The 18,927-nt window shown below is 53.7% G+C and overlaps 1 protein-coding gene and 1 long non-coding RNA gene across 7 annotated transcripts in view; one reads left to right on the top strand and one right to left on the bottom strand.

Annotated features, from left to right (window-relative positions):
* Nucleotides 1-369: 369 nt before the first annotated feature.
* The window catches only part of Usp2 (ubiquitin specific peptidase 2), a 28,710-nt gene continuing 10,152 nt past the window's right edge, over nt 370-18,927 (top strand). The window contains exons 1-2 of one of the 4 annotated variants that reach the window (XM_050120099.1): nt 370-516; nt 8,420-9,273. In XM_050120099.1, the coding sequence (XP_049976056.1) occupies nt 8,461-9,273 (813 nt within the window). In that variant the 5' untranslated portion in view covers nt 370-516; nt 8,420-8,460. Of the gene's footprint in view, nt 517-2,773; nt 2,844-5,504; nt 5,625-8,419; nt 9,274-18,319; nt 18,715-18,927 lie in introns of those variants that run through there. The other 3 variants (XM_050120101.1, XM_050120100.1, XM_050120103.1) reach the window with 3 other exon arrangements.
* On the bottom strand, nt 384-14,174 carry LOC126487369 (uncharacterized). 3 transcript variants are annotated; one of them, XR_007588350.1, is made up of 5 exons: nt 13,680-14,174; nt 13,149-13,276; nt 11,945-12,038; nt 4,304-4,567; nt 384-527 (listed from the first exon to the last, which is right to left on the bottom strand). It is a non-coding gene; the product is annotated as an uncharacterized lncRNA (long non-coding RNA). The 3 variants fall into 3 exon arrangements; XR_007588348.1 differs by having other exon boundaries at nt 13,196-13,276; nt 13,680-14,169; XR_007588349.1 differs by lacking the exon at nt 13,149-13,276 and having other exon boundaries at nt 13,680-14,163.

The raw sequence follows: 18,927 nt of genomic DNA on the forward strand, positions 1-18,927 counted from the left end.
CCGGTATGAAAGTGTGCAGTAACATTAAGCCTTCCCTAAAATCTGAAAGCTGGTAGGCTGCCTTTCCCCGTGACGTGACCTTCCAGCTGCCCGGACCTGTTACATTCCAGTCCACTTCTTTCCTTGAGCTACAGGCTCCAAACAGGCGTGCTTTTGCTCCACGTGGGTCTCTGTATATACTGGTTGCCTGGGAGACTCACGCCGGGCGGGGCTATATTGACGCCACAATAGAAACAAGCCAATAGCCGTGACGTATATCAGTGACGCGAACGCGGGGTGGGACTTTCCCGGCCCGGGCGCAATGAGGCGGCTGCCCGCTGGGTGGCGCCGATTTCCCGGGGAGGTCCTTTCTGGGCCCCCGGCGGAGGTGGGGGAGAGGCGGGCAGGCACCGAGCGAGGCCAGGGAGCCCTCTGCGTCAGCCACTGCTCGCTGCGCCGCGCCAGTACCAGCCAGGACTCATCCGCAGCTCCATGCTTGTGCCCGGTTCGACTCGTCCATCCTCCGAGAAGAGGCAGGTACGTGCCACCTGTCGCAGATCCGAGAAGGGGAAAGCAGGGGTCAGTGCCAGCTTGGAGGCTCGGAAAGTAGGGTGTCAACCGCAGCCTGGGCAAGCTGGACATGAGAAGTAGTGTAGGGCGAGGGCCAGCTGTGCGGGGGAACTCCAGCTGTGGGTGCCAGTGTGTGAGAGGGGCTGCCAGCTGCCAGCTCAGGGTGCCAGGAAGAGCCATCTGTGTGCTGATCAATGTGTTCTGAGGAAACACTGTTACCGCGGGTACCGGTCTCAGTGCCCTGTGTGGTGTGTGACCTGAGAATGACGCCTGGACCCTGACACCCTCTCTCCCCACGTGTGCGTGCAGCTACCTCCCTCCCTGTTGTCAAACCTCCTGGGGCTGTCTGTGGTCAGTTTTCCGAAGCGGGGGGGGGGAAGGGGGCTTGGGGAAAGCCAGCAGTTAAGCGGAAGGGAAATTTTTCCACCAATCCCAAATCAGAAAGAGGCAACTTTAAAATTCTCACCAATCCCAAAGCAAAGGCAGCCATGCAGTGTTCCCTGGCAAGCAACAAGCCAAGCGGAGTCCTGGCCAACCCCTTCCAGCTCTGATGAGGGGGGAGAACTCATAGCTCTTGACCCCAGTGCTTTTGAGAATGAGGGCGGATTGAAGATCCCGGTAGGGACTGCTTATCTCTCCAAACGTAGGAATAAGCACACATACACAGGCACACACATAACCCACAAGCCCAGAGGCTTGGAGAACTGGTAGATGGGCTAGGGTGGGGGTGTCCCCTACTCTTCGATGCCGTAGATGCATGCCACTCTGGAATGAGGACTGGAATGAGGGCGTCCTCTGAAGTGCATCATCAGGACCTAGTCTGAGTCAGTACCCTGTGCTGAGACAGGGTGGAGGCACCAGCCCCGGGGCCTTCCAGTCTTCAGGAAGAGCCATCAAGAAACAGAAGAATCGTCTTGGGAACAGACAGGTGCACCAAGACCAGAGACGCCCTCCTCTCGTAACCCTGCCCAGCCTGCCTTTGCTGCCCTGGAACCCTGAGCCCTCCAACAGGTAGACTGGAAGGGCTTCTCTGAGGCTGGGCATTTTCCTGGCAGCCCAGGGAGGCCACACTTGCTATTTTTTTCTGAGCAAAGGGGAAAAGAGCCCAAGCAGGCTTGGCCTGTCGCCTTGGGAAGGTGGCAAGATTTGTCTGCCCTTTCCATTTTGGGGACATGGACCAGTTCAGGAAACCACAGGGCTGGTCTCTGGCACCAGTGCAGTTCCCTGAGGGGTGGCCTGAGGCCTTTTTCTTCTAGGAAGGGTCACCGTCTAGGAAAGGTTGCCTGCCACAGCTAACAGTAGTAATTAGATAAGAAGTGGAAATAGTCTGTAAGATTGTAGTTTATCGAGCTCTTGCTATGGTCAAGGAAGCTTAAAACTATTGTTTTAATCTCATCACTGTGAGGGATGCCATAATTGCTATTATTGTTATTATTCATGGATTTTTTGCTTGTTTGTTCATTTGGGGTTTGGGGTTTTTTTTTAAGACAGGGTTTTTCTGGGTAGCCCTAGCTGTCTGTTTTGTAGACCAGGCTGGCCTTAAACTCAGAGATCCTTCTGCCTCTGCCTTCCGTGGGGATTAAAGGTGTGTGTGTGTGTGTGTGTGTGTGTGTGTGTGTGTGTGCCATCACCCCTGGCTCTGTTATTCATGTTGTACAAATTACATGGCTAAAATTCAGAAAGCTGAAGTACCCTTGCAAGCTATCTTAGATCCCATAAGGGGGGAAGAAGGGGAATGCAGGTCTAGACGTAGAAGTCCACCATTAAAAAAAAAATTTTTTTAGATTTTAAAAGTAGTGGACGGACACCTGAGTGCTGGTCCCCAGCCTCTCTCTGCCCATGTGCCCCATAGCTAGGTCCTCCCCATCTCAGAATCCCCGCAGCTGGACTGACACTCAGTCTGTGATTGACAGCTCTAGAGAATCCACCTCCTCCATGTTTAGGACTCCAATTCAGTCCCATCCCTGGGCTCTGCCCCCCCCTTGATCCTTCCTGGTTTACTTCCAAATATCCCCTCCCAGCTTTCCAGCTAGTTCTCCTCGGGGACCATCAGGTCGCCGGGCATCGGGTGGAAGATGGGCCTGTCACTGCCCCTTTAATTCTCCTGGGGCTTGGAATGCAAGTGAGTTGCCATCTCTTCGAGGTCAGATAAGATACTATATATATCTAGCTAGCGTAACCTGAGCTCCGGATTACCCAGCCCCAGTTAGACTCCAGCTTCTGGACTCTACACTGCGGTCCCTTCCCTGCTGGGAAAGAAGCCCCCAGCTCCCGTCCAGTACCCCTGGATACAGGTCAGTAGCTCTCTCTTTGGTCTCTGAGCCTCAAGGGCAGCTGAGTGACCCAAGTGAGCCCTGAGTGGGTTTGGAGGAGCATGATAGACGCCACCCACTGGCCTGGTGAGCGCTGTAACCAAGCCCAAATGCTCCTTAAGATAAGGGAGCAGAGGACAGCTGAAGCCCTCAGGGGAGAGAGATGGAGTTCTCTCAAGAGAAGGGGTCACCCACTGGGAAAGGTACCTGGGCAGAGGGGATGGGAAAGAGAATTGAAAGCTATCTCTGCTTCAAGGAAGCCTGTTTCTTTGCTTTTTCTTGGACTTACAGAGATATTCACCCTTCCTAACCCCAAATCAAAAACACACCCCATAGCAATGCCCCTGTGCCTACCCACTTCTCCACATGTCAGGATGGTTGTTGTAATCTCTTCAGTCTCTGATCTCTTTATCCTACCTCCTCATCTCCCATCCCCTCCCCAAGTCTTAAGGTACCTTCCCAAACCGAGAATAATAGAGACTGACACAAATACCTTTGTACGATCCCCCAAAGGCAGAAGCATCCTGTGATAAGTGGGTGGGCTCCTGAGAACCAGCCTCTAATAGAGAGAGGGGTGCTAGCAACAGGTCAGAGGTCAGGCTGGAGCCCAAGGGGCCTGAGAGGAACAAATGGTATAACATGTGAATGCATGCTACCCCTGTCCTCTTGTCGTTTTCACCACATCTGCAGAGTGGACACTTGTGGCCCGAAAGAGTAGCAAGGGATCCAAGCAGCCAGAAAGACAGGTCACTGACTATGACAGGGTCCCCTCGCCTATCTTACCCCTCAGGTCAGCACATTCTGATGCAGTTAGCAAGCAGCTTTGGGAAGCTCTGAGGTCACCATGGTGGAGGTTCCCAAGCACCTAGTGAGACCAACTGGGACTCCCCACTGACCTGCCCTGAACATCTGGGTAGGAGGAAAGGAACTTAGTGCTGCTTTGGGTGTGCCCGTGATGTTTGTCTTGGGGGGGGGAGCAGGAGATCTCTGTCAGGCAGTAGCAAAGCCACAGACGTGGATATGCCTTTACCTCGGGAAGGTGAACACGTGCGGACAGAAAGGGGCATGGAGTCTGTGGAGATGTGGGACATCACCCATCCCCTGCCTCCAGGGCCAGGAGTGTCTGGGATTCTTGAGGTTTAAGCCACTCCCCTAGCTGGGCAGGTTCGGGAGCCCTTCACGTGAGCTACAGGAAATGACAGGAACTGATGACAGTGACCTGATGCCAGGAGGTTGGCTGCCTCAAGGGAGCGGGATTCATTTCAACCCCTGACTCACCTAGTGTGGGGACCCAGGCAGCGGGCTAAGCAGCAGCCAGGGGTAGAAGGTTCAGGGGTATGTCCACCACCAGGTTGGGGCCCAGGAGCCTGTGCTGGGGTAGATGCCAGTACCAGGGGACACACAGAGCTTGGCACAGCCAGTGAAATGGAGGCTTCTCTCACCATCTCACGGCCGATCGGTATTGTGCTGCGGCTCAGGTTGCACCAGGCTTCACTTTCATTCCCCTGCAGTGGAAAATCCAGGGGCTGCTCCGGCAGGAAGGAGTGTTTCCTAGAGAAATGGACATCTGCTTCCTGAGGGGGGTCCTCTCTCGATTCGGGGGGACAGGGGATAGTTTCAGAGTGACAGTAGAAGGCAGAGCACAGGTCCCGTCCAGCTCTGGTAATACAGCAGCTCGCTGGGAGATGAAAGAAGTATTTCCATATCTGCAAGTAGACATAATGTTAGCGTCTACTGCTTAAAGCAGCCAGGAGGACTGAGTTAATCCACCATAGCCCAAGTCAGTGCAGTTTTAAATGTTAAAACCTTCTGAAATATGAGCGATAAAAACGTCATTTGAAAGTCCCATTAGGTAGGGGTGGTGGCTCATACTTATAATCCCAGCACTTGGAACGGGAGCTAAGATGCAAAGTTTGAAGTCAGCCTAGTCTACAGAGTAAGACCTGTCCCAAAAATTCACTATTTAAATCCTTTGTCCATTTAGAATTATGGATTTCCTTTTCATTTTAATTTAATATAGACAATATAACCTTTTCAATTATGTTTGTAAGCCTGAGTGGTTATGTATCCGAAAAAAGTTCAAGCTTGCATCCACACTGAGACTTTAGGATTCGACATCTGAGCACACCGCCAAGAAGGCTAGGGAGATCCCTGAGCATATGGTATGAGGCTGTCCGGCAGATAAAATCAGAAGCTGCATACAAGATCCCCAGTGAGCTTAGTGCCTGGTCTATAGGTGTGGGACCAGCTGGCTAGAAGTCACAGCTGGATGGCTCCCATGTCCCCCACAGGAAGCTGAATGCGTCTATGCACAACAATGCCAGCATGCCAGTTTCTAGGGAAATTTTTGCAAACTGATGGGGAACCTCAGAGGGGAAGCAACAACACCTCCATAAAGATGGCATGAAGGAGCATGAGTTAGGACTACCCGCCTTGTCCAAGGTGGCAGGCACCTGGGGAGGCACAGTCAGGAGCCACATGCCTGAACTTGCCAGTTGTGGATAAACAATGAAAGGAGCCAGGCAGCAGGGGCCCCACACTGGACAGGGAGGAGTATGGGGGATCCCAGCCAATAGGCTGGCCTCCCACTGCCCCATGAAAGAGCCATTCAGTCCCAGCCGTTCCTGTGGCAACAGGGAGACTCGAAGCCATGTGAGTGCTGCCCTTCCTGTCCCTGACTTGCGCAGCAAGGCCACAGCCAGATCCCCAACAGAAGCTCCCGCCCATGGTGCATTCTGTAGCCTCCAGGGACTGCAGAACCAGGTAATGCCAAGAGATACCAACTTAAGTTGTCTCTCACCTAGAAGGTCCTGGGATTTTTCTCCATTAAGAGTAGGGGGTTTTTTAGGGGGTGGAATGTGCAAGAGAACCCTCTCCTAGCCCTGGAAACTGGGAGGCAGGCATCAGAGCTGAGTGGCAGTCTCCCCGAGGCTGTGATGGAGTAACTGGTGGAACTGGGGGGAGGGGAGAAGAGAGATTTGGCAGTTGCCTGCCAGATTGGAGCAGGCAAGAGAGCTGGGATTGGGGAGCCCTCCCCAGGGTTCTGTGCACTAGAAGATGTGTCCAAGCCTTAACAGTGCCAAACGCTGTCTGTCCCTGTTGCTGTATCTTGTTTGGCCTGGGCACTCGTGCGTCATTCTAGGGGCTAAGAGAGGTCACAGGCTTGGGGCACTGCCCGCAGAATACCAATTCCCTAGGAGCCTCAGTCTGGTAGAAGGGAGGGAGAGCCGTGGGGAGGAGCCATGAGCTCATACTCTGGGGGTGGGGGGGGGCAATCTGATTGGCTGCTGTACGTCCCAGAGTCCAGAGCCTGAGACCTGGAGTCTCTTTGACTTTGCATTATTGATGGAGCTCTCCAAAGTGAAATAGAGCAGGACAGATCCCCTGCCCCCATCCCTAAGCCTTTGCCTGCAACCCCCCACCCCACCATGGTTTCCCTCTATCCCTGCTTCAGATCCTCTCCCAGTTACTATTTCCCTGAGCAAAGTGGAAGTTGCATGGGAGGAGGGAACATAATGGATAAGGAGGTGTGCATGCGGGGTGTTGGGGTCCCCTGAGCCAGGCAAGGAAAGGACAGACCGTAGAGATAGACAGGCTCTCTGATGCCAGCCAGGACTCAAAATTGCTGGAGGTCTCTGTCCTGTGGCAACCAGCTCACCTTGCACCTCTACTTCTATCCCAAGCCTTGATGAGTAGCTTGAGTTCCTGTAGCCTTCTGCCAAGCTCTCCGCATTTGGGGCTCGGCACAAACTGCTCGCTGCCCTAGTAAGCGGGGCTGTTAGCCTAAGCAAGCTGTGGGCCTGCTTGAGCCGGTATCTGCTGAATGGCCAGATGTCTGCCCACTGCCCACTTAACTCACTGGGGGTGGCAGTGGGGAGCCTGGCTCCGGAGCTGAGGTTAAGCCAGCCAAGCCAGGAGATGGCCAGCCCTCCCATTATTATAGACTACATACAAAGGGAGGAGCCGGGCTGCCAGGCTGGGGCCACGGAGGAGATAATAACCATTGTTAAATGCTTTCAAGTGTTATTATCTCACTGGTTCCTTACAACAACGAGATAGGATTCCTGATGATTATTATGCTCATTTACACGTGAGGAAATTGGGGCTCAAAGAGGTTAAATAACTAGGGTAATTTTGCTCAGCTAGCCTGTCACGGGGGACTCAAAACTAACCCCGGGGCCAGTGAGATGGCTCAGCAAGTCAAAAAGCACTTGCCACCAAACCTGACGAACCCACATTCAAACCCTAAAACCTGCGTGGTGGAAAGATAGAACTGACTCCCACAAGTTGCCCTCTGACTTTCATGTGTGACACACACACACACACACACACACACACACACACACACACACACACGGGATGTGGGGGGAGGGGGAGTTAAATCACATGCTACTCTGAGAGTCCTGGATAGGCCTCCACCTGAGCCCCCGACTCAAGAGTGTCTGAAGAAAGGAGCCTAATGCTCCTTGCTCCTTGCTCCAAAGCACCTTCTCCACTGCTGCCCCATGGTGGAGGGATTCTGGACGCCTCTGAACCAGTTTAACTCTGATGAGGGGAAAGAGTGCTGGGCCACGACCTGGGCTCCAGTCCTGACTCTAGCTAGCATGTGAATTTGGGCAAACAAGCGCCACTGTTCCTATCTGTACAATAGAGAGGTTAAAAATGCATGACCTTAAGGGCTGTCCAACCTCCACGTTCAGTGATTAATCCGCAAAAACCTTCAATCTGGGACTCTCCTCTGCAGTACACGATCTCGACTCTAGGGGGCGCCTCTTGCACAAGTCAAGTAACTCTGAGAGTAGTTTGGCACCTGCTTCGATCAGGAAACCTCCTAGGCCATAGGTTCTCAATCTCCACTTAGACTAGGCCAAACACAGGGAAGAAAATAGATAGGTTCTATGTCGCCAGTGTTCCCCTCGCTGTGTGACCGAGCAGCAGGTGCCTGTGTCCAAGGAAGAGCACTGAGGTAGGTCGGGTCCAGCCCCTCTGCCTGACGTTCCCTCACCACTTCCTCGAGCACACATCCTCTCCTGAGACCTCTTTTTCCTCATGAGGAATCTGACCCTGTGGTCACCAGCACATTTCCAGGGTGCAGTCTGTACCTGAAGGAGTATTGCTTCCCAAAGGCAGGGAAGCAGCTGTAACTCAAAATGCTCCTAGTCCTCAGTCCAGGCAATGAAGGTGGCGGGACTCCTTCAACCCCCACCAGCTCTGAAGCTCCTGCCAAGACTTAGAAGAAGCCCAGGGTGGGATCTGCCTAGAGATTGTGTGTGACATAGAGGGGGGCTGGGACACTGCATGTTTGGGTCTTAGGAGAATCAAGGGAGACTGCAACAGACTGATACTGATTTTTTCTTGTGTGTTCATGGGTACACACAAGCCCGTGTACATACCTGTTTGCATATGTGTTTCTCTGAAGCTAGCCAGCCTGTTGTGGGCAGGCCCTGAGTAGCGCCTGTTAGGTCTTAAGGTTGTGGCCCACGTGGCATTAAGAGCAAGTACGGGGTAAGCCTGGCACCTTGCAGGACACTTTGACAACTGCTTTCCTTGTCTTTCAGCCCATGAGGCTCCCAGTACCCACTGAGTGCCACCCTGAAGGATGTCCCAGCTCTCCTCCACCCTGAAGCGCTATACAGAGTCGTCCCGCTACACAGATGCCCCTTATGCCAAATCAGGCTATAGCACCTACACCCCCTCTTCCTATGGGGCCAACCTGGCCGCCTCCTTCCTGGAGAAGGAAAAACTTGGTTTCAAGCCGGTCTCCCCAACCAGCTTCCTCCCTCGGCCCCGAACCTACGGCCCCTCCTCCATCCTGGACTATGACAGGGGCCGCCCCCTGTTGAGACCTGACTTCATTGGGGGTAGTAAGCGCGCTGAGAGCCAGACCCGGGGCAATGAAAGGCCTTCAGGCAGCGGACTCAACGGAGGCAGTGGATTCACGTATGGAGTGACCAGCAACTCCCTCAGCTACTTGCCCATGAGTGCCCGAGACCAGGGGATGACCCTGAGCCAGAAGAAATCAAACAGCCACTCAGACCTGGCCCGGGATTTCTCCAGCCTCCGGACCTCAGATAGCTACCGGACTTCAGATGGCTACCGGACCTCAGATGGCTACCGGATAGACCCGGGGAACCTGGGCCGCAGCCCCATGCTGGCCCGCACCCGTAAGGAGCTCTGTGCCCTGCAGGGCCTCTACCAAGCAGCCAGCCGCAATGAGTACCTAACAGACTACCTGGAGAACTATGGTCGCAAGGGCAGTGCACCACAGGTGCTCACGCAAGCCCCTCCCTCCCGAATCCCTGAAGTCCTCAGTCCCACCTACCGACCAAGTGGCCGCTACACACTGTGGGAGAAGGGCAAGGGCCAGGTCTCTGGGCCCAGCCGCTCCAATTCCCCAGGTCAAGACACCATGGTGAGTTTACTCTTGGGGATCCCGTGACGGGCTGGGGAGACAGACAGTCTTATAAAGGGCCAGGCTAGGAACAGATCTCCCAACCTGACCCATGGTTGAAGGCAGCACTAGTGAAGACAAGTAAGAGGAAGGTCATCCCAGCGTGGCTGGTGGCCCCATGGCTCAGAGCTGAGGGGAAGGGCCGACCCAGGTTCCAAAGCCTTTCACACTTGGGAATTGGTCCAAAGATGCTCTAGAATGTCCAGACACCCCTATCTGCATTGTTCTTCACCCTGTACTTTCCCATCCAAAATATCAGGGTCCCATGTAGGCCCTGGTCCATCCAGGGATGGATGCCAGAGTGGAGGTGACCACAATGCTCTCTTTGTGAAGAGAGCCATCCTCCCACCCCATCCCTACTCCTCCCATGAGATATCAAGAGTAGGAGAACTCTTTCCCCTGACGTTGGCAGCTCAGATCCAGGGTATCTGGATAGTAGGATTTGTGTCTTTGGAGAAAATAATGCAGAGTCTTTTGTCTGGGGATGATCTAATACCGCAATACTCCAGCCCTGACTGGGCTGGAATGAGGGAAGAGGTTCTACTGGAGATTGACCAAGGGCTGGCGTGGTCTCGCTCACATCTAATCCCTAATCTAACACACCTCCCCCTGGGGCAGTGACTACGTTCGGCCTCTCCTGCAGTTATTGGTGTGTCCATTAGGTGGCGAGCTCTCGGAGATTTCAAATGATCCTATCTCTACCCCCCTCCCCGGGTGCCTCCGGCAACTCAGAGCTCAGCTGACCACCTGCTGATTGCATGGCTGGATGGATGAGTGACTAGATTGGAGGGAGGAGGGACTGGGGGAGAGGAGGGGTGTGTGGGTGGGTGGATTAATGGGCAGAGGACGTAAATAGGCAAGCGTGTGGACAAGAGGGTTGGGTGCCGTGTTCTCTTGTTTCCTTGTGTACCCCTCCTCATAGAACGTAAGTTAGTTCTTGGTAAATGAGAGCCGTGCCACAAGAAGAAATGGTGCTTTAGAGGTTTGTTCAGACACTCAGGGGGGCATTCAGGACCTGGGGCCATAGTTGGGTCATAAGCTATAAAGTGTGCCGTGATGAAAGGTCTTGGGACAACTTTGGTAATACTTAAAGTGTTTGGGCCTGGCTGGGCCATCTGGGAAGTGTCATGGTAGACCTAAAGCTGCGTCTCCCAGTTGGCTACAGGCATGGGATGGAGTAGGGTGCACTGGGACATGCTGTGTTGTTCACGGGGTGAGGATGAGGGGCAATGCTCCCATGAGTGAGGGAGCTTCTGCTGGCTCTTCCTTTGCATAGAAAAAAGGAACTCTTCTTGTATATGTGTGCTTTGCTTCTCCATGGGGTCTGCAGGTAGCCTGCGTCAGGATCACTTAGTGGTTCACCAGGCCTCTGGAGCACACGCTCCAGATATTCTGATAGTGCCGTCGAATCTGCCCTGTTACAAGCTTTCCGGTTGCCTAAGCCTGCTCAAGCTGAAGCTTTCTTGGCCAAAGACTGAACTGCAGACTCCCATCATCTGCCTCACAAGAGTGTGCTCTGTCCTTTCTGGGAGTGAGATCCCCACAGCCTGGGTACAACTCTTCTGAAGTCTGCTGCCCCCTTTCCCACCACTGCTCCCGGAGATACCTGGCCCTACCTCGCTCCAGAGCCAGAGAGACTTGTTTTCAGAAAGGACCTAATAGAAGGAACACATATCCTGAGCAAGGTCGATCCCCACCCTCTCTGTCCTTCCCACCCAGAAGCAAGGCACAACACTGTTAGGTGGTCAAGGATGCCCTAAGGTTGAGCCCCACTCAATCCCACCAGCCAGGAGAGACCTCCAAGGTCTCACTGGCCTATAGACCTTCACTTAACCTCTGCCCTCTTGTGCTCTCTTCCGGGGGCTGATTGTATCCTGAAGCAGTGAGAGCAGATGCCTTGAAATCTGCCCCCCTCCTAAGCTTTCCAGTAATCTCTGTTCTCCAAAGATGGCGTCTTTCTAAAACAAAGCATCTTCACGGTGCTCTGCGTCCTAGCTCAGTACTCTGCACCTAGTACCAGGCTTTCCCAGGCAGTTCCCTTCACGTGAAGCTGTCTGCACATCTATAAAATGAAAGCACCCACAGGTCCCATTGCACAAATTACTGGGCCAGAGGAGCACTACTGACACGCAGTAGGTGCTCAGACACGCAGTAGGCGCTCAGATACGCAGTAGTCACTCACACAGTAGGTGCTCAGACATGCAGTAAGTGCTCAGATACACAGTAGCTGCTCACACAGTAGATGCTCAGACACACAGTAGGCACTCAGACACACAGTAGGCACTCACACAGTAGGTACTCAGACACACAGTAGGGGCTCAGACACACAGTAGGTGCTCACAGTAGGTGCTCAGACACGTAGTAGGTGCTCACAGTAGGCGCTCAGACACGTAGTAGGTGCTCACAGTAGGCACTCAGACACACAGTAGGTGCTCACAGTAGGCACTCAGACATACAGTAGGTGCTCACAGTAGGCGCTCAGGCATGCAGTAGGTGCTCAGACCGCAGTAGGTGCTCACACAGTAGGTGCTCAGGAAAGGTCAGTCATTTTGCACCTGGCCGAGTGTTTTGGGAGGCGAGAATGTGCAAGCCAGTTCCTGCCTTCAGTTCACCTCAGGAAATCCATTCTTACCTGCTTACGATAGGAGGCAGGCTTGAATGTTTGTGTCCTCAGCGGTGGAGAAGGAAGAGGTCATCTGAGGATAAGCCAGGCTGTCCCATGACCTCTGAAAGACACAGTCTGACCCTTTAACCTTGGGTGGCTCAGATGCCTTTCCTCCTCTATAAAAGTGAGTGCACAAACCTGCCTTAACCACCTCATAGGGATGCCACAAGGCTCAAAGCAACAGTGAGGGTGGAGGCATCTGAAGCCACTAAAACAGTACCGGGCAACCTTCACTTGGGGCTTCACGGGCTCCACTGAGTGTGAGCAAATAACGTGTAGGGAGGAATGTAGTGGGTGAGGGTGCGGCTCAACCCTGGGACTGTGAGGGTCTCCCCTGAGGCTCCGGTTCTCCAAAAACAGAGAAGAATGAGCCAGGAGCCACCAAGGTGTAAGGAGTAAACTCACTCTCCCAGTGAGGATGGCAAGCCAGCCCAGGTGGCTCAGCCCTGCAGAGTCTAAAGCCAGAGAGCAGCAACCCAGGCGCCCCCCCCTCCGCCCCACCTCTTCTGTTCCCGGGGCCTATGGAAGGACAAGCTGTTCCCACTGAGCGCTGCCAGGCCTGTGCTTTAACCCCTACAATCCTTTCTAATCCTCTATGATCCACCCCCCAGCTGCTCCCTGGCCTGCCCTGGCACCCTGCCTGCTGGCCGCCGGCCTTGCACTTGCCCCGCCCAGGCCTCACCTCCTCTCCCCTAGAAGAGCCAAGCGTTGGCCCAGGTCCCTTTCTCAGCACAGTCAGCGGGCTAGGTACCTGCCTCCTCCACACAGAACCAGGAACTGAGGGACCCAAGCGGGGTCTAGGCTGTCTGTGCCGCACACAATCTTCCCGCCCTGCCCTTTTTCTCTCTCTGCTGGGGGACCTGTTTCTAGAGGTGATGGAATCTCTTGGTCCTATTTGCCTGACTCATCTTCTGAAGCCTTGGGTTCCAGCTGTTCAGTGACAGGGAGATTATATAAGCCAAGCTCATGTGACCCACCTCTCGGGTGGGACTCTGGACTTGAATGGTGCCCCGCAGTGAGAACAAGTAGAGAGGGTGGCAGTGACTGCCCAAGAACTCCAGGACAAAAAGTGGACCTTCCTCTCCTGTCTCCTTCCCTCCCTCTCTGTTGACTCAGCCACACTGGACTGTACCTCTGCTCTCTCTTGTTTGACCCTGGGACCCATCCTTACCTGGCCCACCCCAGCCAGGCTCAGTCACTCTAAAGAGGCCAAACTACCTGAGGGCTTCAGTCTGTGCTGAGAAGGTCACTGAGAGGAAACACTGGAGAGTCCCCACGGCCAGGACAAGTTCTCACTACCTAGGAGGGAAGGGAAGTGGGTTTGGGACCAAATGTTGGAAACAGTGCAGTCCTAAAGTCTCCAGTCTCCATTTCGTAAAGACTACAGGCTGTGAACCTGGCAGCATTCTTGGCACTGCTTTACCCAGGTCCACTTCTTAATTGGTGCCCATAACCCTCCATCCATTCTGTCTTCCCTTCAACACTCACCCACACACCCACACACACACACAGCACACACACAAACTCCAGGATGTCGCCATAAGTTAACACCCCGCTGGGGTGGAGCAAAGGAACACAAGTTAATCCAAGCCTAGCAAAATGTTCCCTGCCCCCGGGGGACCCGCTCCACTGACCATCAGCCTCAGAAACAAACATCATGTTCAGAGCTGAGCTGTACACGTGGTCCCTTGTCCCCTCTTACCTCAGTGGATACATAAAACTGGCACCCGAGACAGAGCTATAGGCAAGAGAAGGAAGTGTGTGGGCTTCTAGAATTTGGCTGGTTCAGGCCAGATTTCCTGAGGCTTGGAGGAGCACAGAACATTTGACCGGTAGGGGTCTGATTCACACAAGGAGGTAGAGTTTCCTGTAGGTGGTCCGAAGGGCAAACTGACCCTCCTCCCCAAGGTGCACTGTGGGCTGGAAGCCCAGCCCCTCCCCAAGCCCAGCTCCTCCCCAAGACCCAGAGCCCCTGCTTTTTCCACGCCTCCATCAAGCCCGCAGTCTGTTTCTGTGACAACGACAGACACTTGCAAGGATTGGGGCCATGGCCTTGAAACAGCTTCCTGAGCCCAAGCTTTGTCACCTGGTCAGAGCTGCCCACTGCGATCTGAGAGCAGCAGCATGGTTTTGGTCCCTGTCCTTGTAGAGCTAACCCTGACTGAGGTAAAGAAAATGACCTGCCCTGCCCCAGAGGAATGGCAGCCTTGGGGCTGCAGTCTAGCCCACTGGGCTCTGGATATTTCAGACTAGAGTCATGGAGCTTCAGCCAGATTCAGACCCTAAAGGAGTATCTCCTTTTCACCCAGCCCACTTCAGGAAGAAGGCTCTGAAGAGAAGGGGATCTCACAGAAACTTAGCTAGTTGAGAAATAAGGTATAGATCTTTGTTGGCTGCATTTTGCAGCAGCCAGACCTGCTGGACAAGACTGGACGCTGTGTGAATCTGTTTCCCTCACCCTAGATTTCTCAAAATACTCCCATGCAGCAGCTTTCCCCATCTGTCCCTCCCTGCTCCCAGAAACACCCACACCTCCCCTGCAACCTCCTGCATCCCAGGAAAGAGGGAGAGCATGCTGGCGCATGGCCAAGATGGGAGTGCACATGTAATTAAGACAGAGACTGATGGCTACCGTGGGTGAGCATCTCTTGGGCAGCACCCCCACCCACAGCTCACCCCTCCCCCGCGAGGAAAACTGCAACTTGGCGGGGGTTCCCAGCAGAGCTTGGTCTGGTCCTCTTCATTAAGACCTCATTAAGGAACCTCCAACCCTGTCCTAGAGGAGGCCCCTGGGTGCTGGAGCAACCAAAACAGCCACACACCATCTGAGAGCATTTGCAAGTTCTACAGTTATAAAACAAAGAGAAACATACTCCAATGAACAGCGTGCAAATTGAGGAAATGAACTAACCGGTATTTAGAACTAGGTGAAATTATTAAGGGAAGGCTTTATAGAAAGCTCAAGGGTGCTGTTTTGTTTGTTGTAGTTCTGGGAATCAAGCTCAAGGCCTAACTCTACCACTGAACTGGAACCGCCCCAGACCCAAGCAGTTGATTCGGTCTGGTTTGTATGGTCCAAGAGATCAAACCCAGGGGCTTCCATCTGCTCAGAAAACTGGTGTTTTGGTTGGTTGGTTGGTTGGTTGGTTGGTTAGCTGGTTGTGTGTGTTTTTTTTTTAAAAGACAGGGTCTTACTATGTAACCCAGAGTGGCTTCAAATTTACAACCCTCCTGCCTCCACCTCCCAAGTGCTGGAATCACTGTTGTATGCCACCACACCTGGCCAAAGTCAAGTTTTTAGAATGTATAAATAGGCGGAGGGAAGGAGGACCATCCTAGAGTTTCTAGCCCTTGTTAAAAGTGTGAGTTTGGCCATCAGACAGTCTGGGTTCCGAGCTCCACATGGTCATTTATTAGCTCTGCATTCCGTCAGAACACTGACCCCTCTGGGCGATAAGGTCCTTCACCTATAAACTAAAGTAATAGTTACAGCTTCATGGGGTGATTATGGAAATTAACTAGGGTAATATATAGAAAGCTCATAGACCAGTGCTTGGTCTTTCAAGGGACTTAATAGCAGCAGCTTTGGGGTATGTGTGTGTGCACACACGTAAGGCCATTCTCTGGGCCAGCCTTGAACTAACTATACAGCTAGCGATGACCTTGAACGTCTCATCTCACGATATTATATATGTAAGTTTATGCGGTGATGGGGATTAAATCCAGGGCTTTGTGCGCTAGGCAAACACTCCAACTGAACTGCATCCCAGCATGAGTGTTTTTATTACATTCGTTTATTGTGTGTGGTCACACCCTTGCCTCAGCACGGGGGTGGAAGGCAGAGCATAAGTTGCCAAATTTATTTCCATGTGGTGTAAGGAACCTACGGTTGGAACTCGGTGGCAATCACCTATACCAGATGAGCCATCTTACCAGCCCTCACCTCAGGGTGATTTCAGTGTTTTCTGTTAACATAAATATATATATATATATATATATACACACACACACACAATAGTGAATCCATTATGATAGTCTCACACATGCTCCTAACATCTTTTGATCATACTCCCCTAGCTCCTCCCCATCACCCTCACTTATCTCTTCCCAAGAAGACCCAATGAGTTTCCTTAGAGTTGCTAGCAGGGGCATGGATAAGAGGTTATTAACAGGAGCATGGCACCGAACCAGCTACACTGCTGGAGAAAATCTTACAAAGATAGAATCTTGCTATGCAGCCCAGGCTTGCCTCAAACTAGCCATCCTCCTGCCTCAGCGAGTGCTGCTGGGATTATAGGGGTGCCATGCTCAGCTAGTTCTGTTGTGGTTTTCTTTGGTGCCATGCTCAGCTAGTTCTGTTGTGGTTTTCTTTGGTGCCATGCTCAGCTAGTTCTGTTGTGGTTTTCTTTCTTTCTTTCTTTCTTTTTTGTTTGGTTGGTTGGCTTTTTAGCTTTTTTGAGACAGGGTTTCTTCCTGTAGCCCTGGCTGTCCTGGGTAGACCAGGCTGGCCTCAGTGATCCACCTGTCTCTGATTCCTGAGTGTTGGAATTAAAGGCACATGCTACCACCTAGCCTAGTTGTGTTTCTTTAAAAATAAATAAATAACCCACGCATGGTTTGCCTTAAATCACAGCACGCAGGAGCCAGAGACAAGAGGACCTCTATGAGGTTACATAGCAAGTTCCTGGACATTCAGAGCTACCTAGTTAGACCCTGTGTCAAAATAAAATTATTTATTTTGTAAGCCTAGAAGTCAAAAGACAGTTTGTGGAGGTCGGTTTTCTTCTTCGACCATGTGAGTCCCGGGGACCAAACTCAGTCAGTCTTGGAGGCAAGCACATTTACCTGCTGGGCCGTCTGCCCAGCTCGAGCCCTGTTTCTTAAGAGCAGAATAGGAGCAAGGTAGTTGGTGGCTGGGACCAGAGAGGCACGAGGGTGATGATCATGGAAAGAGGCTAGAGACAGGCAGGTTTACAGCCTCCTGGACCACGTGCACGATGCTCCAGTTATCATACAGCAGTGCTGTGATCAAATGCGAGCGTTGATGCGCCCAGTGTGGGAGCTGCACCTTGGGAAAGGGTGTAGCTGCAAAGACGGAACTTGGAGAAAAGGGCTGTCGCCGTGTGTCCACGGTCCAAGGTTGGGGCAAAGTCCGAAGATCATGCCTCGAATCGTGACCGCCCTAAATGCCTAGTGGCTCCTGCTCCCGCCTCCTTCCCTTATCACTGCTGGGGACATAATGGTGAGAGACTTGTCCGTCCTCCCCCATCTTATTGGCACCAGATTCCTATTTTGTGGGTGGCCTAGGGTACAACCCACGCAAACATCTCGGACGCAGTCCCCATGTGGCTGTGGTCGTGTGCGCGGTACGCGTGTACATGTGGGAATGCGCTTGCCGGGAGAAACAGAAGCAACCCACAGATGAGTAACAGCGCACACTGCTGCCTCTCCGAGTATTTTTAAACGCTAAAAATACTAGCTAAAAATAGCCTGCAAGCTCCAAACAAGATACTTTCTCTCGGCAGATTCCTGCGTTTCCCTGTTAGGTGAGGGGGCGGAGCATCAGAAACAAACCCCTCTCCCTAGACCTAGGCCTTTAAGCGTTGGCCACGTGGAGGCCAGAGACCACCCCCACCCAAGACCACCCCTACCTCACACACACAGGAGGAGCGTCTTCCTCCCATCCTCTTATAAAAGTTAAATTTGAGGTTCTATAAGAGATGGAGTTGGGTAAAAGGTCAGGATGGTCCAAAAATGGTTCTTTCCTGGAGCCAAAAGGGCCAATGACCTATTGTACCTTATAAAATGAACACCGCCTCTCTTGATAGGGGCTAGGTAGGCTAGGTCTAGAGGTGGAGCGGAGCTCAGCCCGGGAGTCGTTCGGGAGTCTTTCCTGGCCGGGGCTCCTCGACCCCTGCAGACGTGAGGAGGCTGGGCGTCACGAAGACCTAGGTAGACGAAAGTGTGCGCCTATGCATTTTGTCCTGAAAAATAGTGAGCTGTCGCTGGGGTCTCAAAAGGATCTGCAACCCCAAGTTCACAACTGCTGCCTGGGCGGAGTCGCTCCAAGCTGACTGACATTTGATCTTAAGGGGTCGTCCCACAAAGATCCCAAAGATTGTCTGTGGAGTCCAACCCCTGGGCCGGCCAGGGACAGCGCGTCCCCGCTTTGCCCCAGTAGGGTTTCTCGCGTGTCTGTGGCTCGGGGTCAGCAGCTTTGGGCAGGTCCTGCGACCTCGCCGGAGTCCGCGTGCCGGCTCCAGGGGCGGGGCGGAGGCGGGGTGGGGCGTGGTCCGGAGCCCGGCCCCGCCCCGGCGCTGACGTCGCGCGGCTGGAGGCTCGGCGGGTCAGCCAGTCCGCCGGGGCGCGAGCGCTGGGCCCGGTCGGTTGGCTGCGCGCGGTGGGTAGGTTGAGGCGGAGGAGCGCGCGCTGGGCCCTGCAGTAGCGGTAACTGCCCCGCGTTACCGACGGGGTCCTGTGGGATCTCTGCTGGCTTCGGTGTCCGGGTTGTGGCACGGCGCGGGGACTCCCCGTAACCCCTTGGTCAGCCGCGCCGGTTTGGGGGCATAGCCCACCGCCCGCTCCGCAGCATGCGTACCTCATACACCGTGACCCTGCCCGAGGAGCCCCCCGCCGCCCCCTTTCCCGCCCTCGCCAAGGAGCTGCGGCCGCGCTCCCCTCTGTCCCCGTCCCTGCTGCTCTCTACCTTCGTGGGGCTTCTGCTCAACAAAGCCAAGGTACGCGGGCCCTTTTCTGGGACCTCCCACGCCGAAGGTCTGGGGTCCTGCTTGCTCACGGGATCAACCCCAGACCACCACGAGTCTCTGAACCCCGGGACGTTCCTTTCCCAGATCTTTCCCCTCTTTTCCGAGGGTCTCCTGGCAAGGGATGCCCCCTTCCCTGGAAATCGCCGGCTTTCCCCAGACTCCTCCCCTCTTGATATCCAAGCT

This window comes from Alexandromys fortis, unplaced genomic scaffold, assembly GCF_014885135.2.
Source record: "Alexandromys fortis isolate MF-2015 unplaced genomic scaffold, M_Fortis_MF-2015_v1.1 scaffold_190, whole genome shotgun sequence".
NCBI classification, from domain to species: domain Eukaryota; kingdom Metazoa; phylum Chordata; class Mammalia; order Rodentia; family Cricetidae; genus Alexandromys; species Alexandromys fortis.